The sequence below is a fragment of the Austrofundulus limnaeus genome, unplaced genomic scaffold (genome assembly GCF_001266775.1).
Source record: "Austrofundulus limnaeus strain Quisiro unplaced genomic scaffold, Austrofundulus_limnaeus-1.0 Scaffold39, whole genome shotgun sequence".
NCBI classification, from domain to species: domain Eukaryota; kingdom Metazoa; phylum Chordata; class Actinopteri; order Cyprinodontiformes; family Rivulidae; genus Austrofundulus; species Austrofundulus limnaeus.
In genome coordinates, this window is record NW_013952441.1 from 685,140 (window position 1) to 691,024 (window position 5,885).

General features: G+C 41.6%; 2 protein-coding genes across 2 annotated transcripts in view; both read left to right on the forward strand.

Moving 5' to 3' along the window:
• Positions 1-2,513, forward strand: part of acadsb (acyl-CoA dehydrogenase short/branched chain) — a 4,475-nt gene extending 1,962 nt beyond the window's left edge. Inside the window, exons 6-12 of the mRNA XM_014007018.1 lie at positions 374-544; positions 645-770; positions 850-942; positions 1,017-1,106; positions 1,229-1,366; positions 1,452-1,551; positions 1,935-2,513. Of these exons, the coding sequence (XP_013862472.1) occupies positions 374-544; positions 645-770; positions 850-942; positions 1,017-1,106; positions 1,229-1,366; positions 1,452-1,551; positions 1,935-2,011 (795 nt within the window). The 3' untranslated portion in view covers positions 2,012-2,513. The remainder of the gene's footprint in view (positions 1-373; positions 545-644; positions 771-849; positions 943-1,016; positions 1,107-1,228; positions 1,367-1,451; positions 1,552-1,934) is intronic.
• A 1,755-nt stretch (positions 2,514-4,268) lies between these two features.
• hmx3b (H6 family homeobox 3b) lies at positions 4,269-5,879 on the forward strand. The gene is made up of 2 exons (XM_014007022.1): positions 4,269-5,059; positions 5,188-5,879. Exons 1-2 carry the CDS (start codon positions 4,786-4,788, stop codon positions 5,781-5,783), a joined length of 870 nt encoding a protein of 289 aa, XP_013862476.1. The 5' UTR covers positions 4,269-4,785; the 3' UTR covers positions 5,784-5,879.
• Positions 5,880-5,885: the final 6 nt, after the last annotated feature.

Here is a 5,885-nt window from a genome sequence, read left to right on the forward strand (position 1 = left end):
TTTCTTTCTTGTTTTCTTTCTTTATTGCTTTCTTTCTTTCTTTCTTTCTTTCTGTCTTTCTTTCTGTCTTTCTTTTCTTTCTTTCTTTCTTGCTTTCTGACTTTCTTTCTCGCTTTCTTTCTTTCTTTCTTTCTGTCTTTCTTTCTTTCTGTCTTTCTTTTCTTTCTTTCTTTCTTGCTTTCTGACTTTCTTTCTTGCTTTTTTCTTTTCTTTCTTTCTTTCTTGCTTTTTTTCTTTTCTTTCTTTCTGTCTGTCTGTCTGTCTTTCTTGCTTTTTTCTTTCTTTTCTGTCTGTCTGTCTGTCTTTCTGTCTGTCTGTCTGTCTGTCTCTCACTCACTCGTAACATTTTCCTGCTTGTGGCTTGTTGTGACAGTGTGGAAGCTTCTGCCTCTCTGAAGCAGAGTCAGGGAGTGATGCCTTTTCTCTGAAGACGCGCGCTGAAAAACACAAGGACTATTACGTAATCAACGGATCCAAAATGTGGATCAGTAATGCAGAGCACGCAGGAGTTTTCCTCGTCATGGCTAATGTGGATCCTTCTGCTGTGMGTACTGCACGAGTTTATCATTCACACTATTTAGATTTTTTTTTTTGAGCTCATCGATTCTAAATCCTGATGCTGTTCTCGCTCTGTTGTTCGGCAGGGATACAGAGGCATTACCTGCTTCATCGTGGACCGGGACACTGAGGGACTTGAGATTTGCAAGAAGGAGAACAAGCTTGGGCTGCGAGCATCCTCCACCTGCCCCCTCAACTTTGACAACGTCAAGGTGAAACCAAACACTCTTGAGCTTCATTGAACCGGCGTCAGCCGTGTTGGGATTTTCGCTAACTTTCAGCTTTCTGTAGGTACCAGAGAAAAACATTTTAGGAGAACTCGGTCATGGATACAAGTATGCCATCGGTATGCTGAATGAGGGCAGGATTGGCATTGCGGCACAGGTATGCAGCGGCATATTTTTGTTGAAATAACTTCATCATGATGTTTATAATAACTTTGTCCCACTGGGTTGCAGATGCTTGGACTGGCACAGGGTTGCTTTGACCACACCGTTCCTTACACCAGACAGAGAGTACAGTTTGGAAAACGTATCTTTGACTTTCAGGTTCTGATCCTCCAAAACCCCTTGTTTTATCTGCCTAATTCTTATCAAGTGATATGCGTTCAGCTTTTGAGGTCAGGCTGAGTATCGTTTAATGACTTGTTTGGGTATTATTTTTGCTTCAGGGCATGCAGCATCAAATAGCCCATGTAGCGACACAGATTGAAGCAGCGCGGCTGCTGACATACAACGCCGCTCGCCTGAAGGAAGCTGGCAGACCTTTCATTAAGGAGGCCTGCATGGCTAAATACTTCACATCTGAGGTGGGTTTCTGTATTTTTTGTTTCAAACAACTGTTTTTTTTTTAATTCATGCTATCAGTTTCTTTAATTATTCTTGTTTTATCAGGTTGCAACCCTGACCACATCTAAATGTATTGAATGGATGGGAGGAGTAGGCTTCACTAAAGACTACCCCATAGAGAAATACTACAGAGACTGTAAAATCGGTGAGCGTTCTTTCCTTATTCGTTTATTTATTAAGCCGTTGGATAAACTGCTCTCAGAMGAAACTGCTGCAGGAGGTTCAGGTGTAGCTGTTTGTGATTGGACCAGAGTGGGGTGGGACTGCAGTCGCTGTAATCGGACTCTGTAGGAATTTGCCTTTGTGGCTGCTCAGAGGGCCATTGTGCCTGCACACACACACACAGCTGAGCAAGCTACCACTGCAAAATATCGCTTTTGCTTTCATCACAGGGAGATTTATGACTCTAGGAAACTCCTGTTCTCTCCTAGAAATCAAATCTTGAGACTCAAACTATAGTATGGACTTTGTTTTTGCATGTGGAAATTTATTCAATTAATTTTTATTTTTTTTCCCCCTCTCGCCCAGGAACCATTTATGAGGGCACGACAAATATCCAGCTATCCACTATGGCCAAGTTTATTGATAAGGAATACGACCACTGAAAACATCCAACCACAAACGGATTATTCTCACTTTTCTGCTACACTCATGTGTTTGTTTTTCTCTCTTAGTTAAATTTTAGGCGTTTTATTTCTGGTTGAGCTTTGTGCTCTTGTAAGCTCTAGATCTAAAGAACKTGGCTCTTCTTCTGTTCAAGTCTAAAAATTGCCTTTACTGCAACATGTCTTCCATATTTGTTGTGAATTTATTATGTCTGGCAGAAAGTTGTGTAGGACTCACTRATTCTTATGTTGCAGATGGGAAGATATCAAGTGAACGGTTCTGACAAGGATAGTCTTTTAATGATGCTGCGCCTTCAGAAGATTTGCAGTAAATGAGAAGTTCATGATGTCATTGCAGGACACTATCTAACTGGATTATTGCAGTTCACTCACTCCTCTTCACCCTGTAGTGTACTGTACAGTGATTTCTTTCACGTCACAGCAATGTTTCTCTGTAAAGAACAATCTGTCTACATTAAATTTAAAAATTACCACAGTGTGATCCTTTGTCACCATTACAGGTTATTATCAAACTGTCCCACTAGATGGCAGCACGTCCATGAGCGACTGCACCTCAGTGAAAAGGCAGCCAGTGTCACTTCTAATATTTGACATTAAATTAAATAGACAAGAAGGGCCTGCCTTACATAATTCACTCATTGATTGTTTAGTGTTGAGTTGTGTAAAATAAAGTCTGACGATGAATTATGTTCAGGTACTCAGACCCAGAATGACAMTTTGTATTTTTATTCCCCCATAATGTCTGTTTTTCACATATTAAACAATTATGCTGTTCACTAATTATTAGAAAGTGGGGACAATGCAAAGCTTGAGATTTACAGTCTTGACTTTTAAAAAAAAAGACATTTAAATGATCGTAAAAATATCTATAGCCTGCTCATTTATTTTTATCACACTGSTTTAATTTCACTTGRCAAGACTTAAAATAAGAAATCTGAAAAATAAGCATGTGTTTATTGGTTACACCACTATATGCTTCAAATTAATTGTAAGTGTCAAGATGTCAATCATAATTGCTCCTGTCATTACGCTGCTCTTGTCACTAGAGATGCGTGCAAAGGTTAATTGTGTGAGTTTTCTGCTTATGAATCAAAAAAATAAGATGAATTATAAACATCATGTACAAAGAAGCCTTAGTTTTGTATCAAAAAACGATTAAATATATGTTGAAGTGTTTAATCACAGATTTTAGCCTTCTGTTGGAAGATAAAATCAGTGCTTTTCATAGTCATATCGCAGAATATTTCCAAAATCCCCCCAATTTCACTGAGAATCACCCAGGCTTGTTTTTCCATCTTTGGTTTTCCCCTCCTGATTCACTTCAAGTTACACAATCAACTGAAAACACAGCTGTTTTTCCTCACTTTGCCTTCAGTTCAGCTATTATCCATCTCCAATTTTTTACCACGGCTATGAGACCTCTAATTATGCAAGGATTCAAGTAGCTTTTCACCAAAACACWGTGTTGTCCTTTAGCTTTGGAGAGCATTTGATGAGCTGAAAGGACATGGCTGTGTRCTTGTAAGTTGAGCAAATTCAATCTGTTTGACTATTCTCTGCATCTGCTTCAGGTTGGGTTTAAATGATAGTGCATTATTATTATTTTTTTCTTTTTTGCTTCCCATAATGAAGATGTGTCTCTGGTTTTGGCTTAGCATGAAAGTCACAAAACAAAAATAAAAAAAACATTTCTTTGACTGAAAATGAGTTTCCATCAGGAAAAAAATAATTCAGACTTTCTCCTGCTCGTTTAATTCTAGCTTAGGGAATTTATCATATGATTTAATGAAGTGTGATGTCTCATTACACACAAATGTAATCTGTTTCATCTAAGTACTTGTWGTAGTTATATTTGACAGGAACAAGGCTGATTTAATCCCCCCATTAAATCACCTGTGGTTTTTGTGCAAACCTGATCTGAAAGGGCTTTCTAACATGATGGGAAGCATTCAATTTGTGCTAGGCCCAAAGCACTTCCTGCCTAATAAAGTTAAAGTCAGAGATGTTCGSTGCAGGTAAACATATATCCCTGTTTTACTGAAGGCAGGTGGAACAGATGAATCACAGACTGCATCCCAGCAGATCCAATTAAAATTTACAGGATCGATTCATATCTGTATTTATATATGTTAAGCTTAAAAACGGAGGTTTTATGATAACCTTTTTGTGTATATGCGTGCGTAAAACGCGTGCGTAATTTGCATAATACTTAGATCCGCGCTGGTGTGATAATCTCTGAACCATTTATTCAATTTAATGACAKGTGATGGTGGCTCGTGCACGCCCACCTCCACCCCCAAACCCTCTCAGAAAGAAAGAAAAAACAGAGACATTTTCCTCTTTAATCTAATTGGATGATAATTGGGTGCGTTACCGGCGGAGCCCGGAGCCAAAACGCTTGCGCGGCCTTGTTCTTCTTTTGGAGACTGTTCTCGTCACGAGCCCTCGCAGTTTTCCCCCTCTCCAATCCCATTTGCTATTGTACCTGCCCAATAGCAGAGAAGACCGAACGCGCTTTATCTCAGATACCACTTCTGTTCCACCATTACAATCCAGCGCCAAGTTTTGACGCACAGATCTCTGCGCTTTTACGCACAACATTTTGTCCAGGGGGAGGATTTCCTTATTTACCTTTCCTTTTATTTTTTTATTCTTTTATCAAAACCTGCTAAACCTCCAAATCTGTTTTTATGTGATATTTGACCTCTTTTTTTCTCTTTTGGATGATCATTTTTATTGGATAGTAAACGGTGATGGCAGACTCTGAAGAGACTCGCCAACCCGCCAAAGATTCCCCCTTCTCCATAAAGAATCTGTTGAATATTGAAGACAAACCCACGAAGCCAAAGCTCACACTCGGCTCGGCCAAAGGAGTTTTCGAGGGCAGCTTCTTTTCTCGGCTCAGTGACTTGTCTCTGCCTCGGTTTGAGCTGCCCGCGCAGAGGATCGGACTGTCAGCGCAGTATCTGGAGAGAGCGTCTGCCTGGTGGTACCCATACGCGCTGGGGACGCATTTTAGGACTGCAGGTAAATTATTTCACCACATGAGAAATGAGTTTTTTTTTTAATGTGCCGTGACATGACGTCAAAAATAACAATTTGCGAAAATCAAAGCACCATTTTTTTTTATTATTATATTATATTTTGCCCTGCAGGATCTGAGAAAGTCAACCCGAGAGAAGAGTCACCAGTTCCGGATAGGCGCTCCCCGGATCTCCAAAAAACTGACCATGATGCCAAAGAGGAAAGCGCCGATGACGACCTCGCCCTGGACGACAGCGACGTGGAGGAGTCAAAGAAAGAAACGGACCCGGAGGAGGAGGACTGGAGGAGAAAAGCGGACGACCTGGACCCGGACAAGAAGCCCTGCCGGAAGAAGAAGACGCGCACGGTGTTTTCCAGGAGCCAGGTCTTCCAGCTGGAGTCCACSTTCGACATCAAGCGCTACCTGAGCAGCTCGGAGCGGGCCGGCCTGGCCGCGTCCCTGCACCTGACCGAGACGCAGGTGAAGATCTGGTTTCAGAACCGGAGGAACAAGTGGAAGCGGCAGCTGGCCGCCGAGCTGGAGGCGGCCAACATGAGCCACGCCGCGGCCCAGAGGATTGTGCGGGTCCCCATCCTTTACCACGAGAGCGGGGCCTCGGAAACGAGCGGGGGCCCCGGWACAAACTCACCGAGCAGCGGCTCACTGCTGGCTTTCCCCCACCACATGTACTATTCCCATTCAGCCCCTCTGCTCAGGCCAGTTTAACCAGAACTGTGTCCAAACCTGTATAGAAATGTTTTTAAATGAGCCCAATTCAAAAAGTGAAATTGAATTTTGTAGATTTTGTAGATTCAAGGATTATTATTA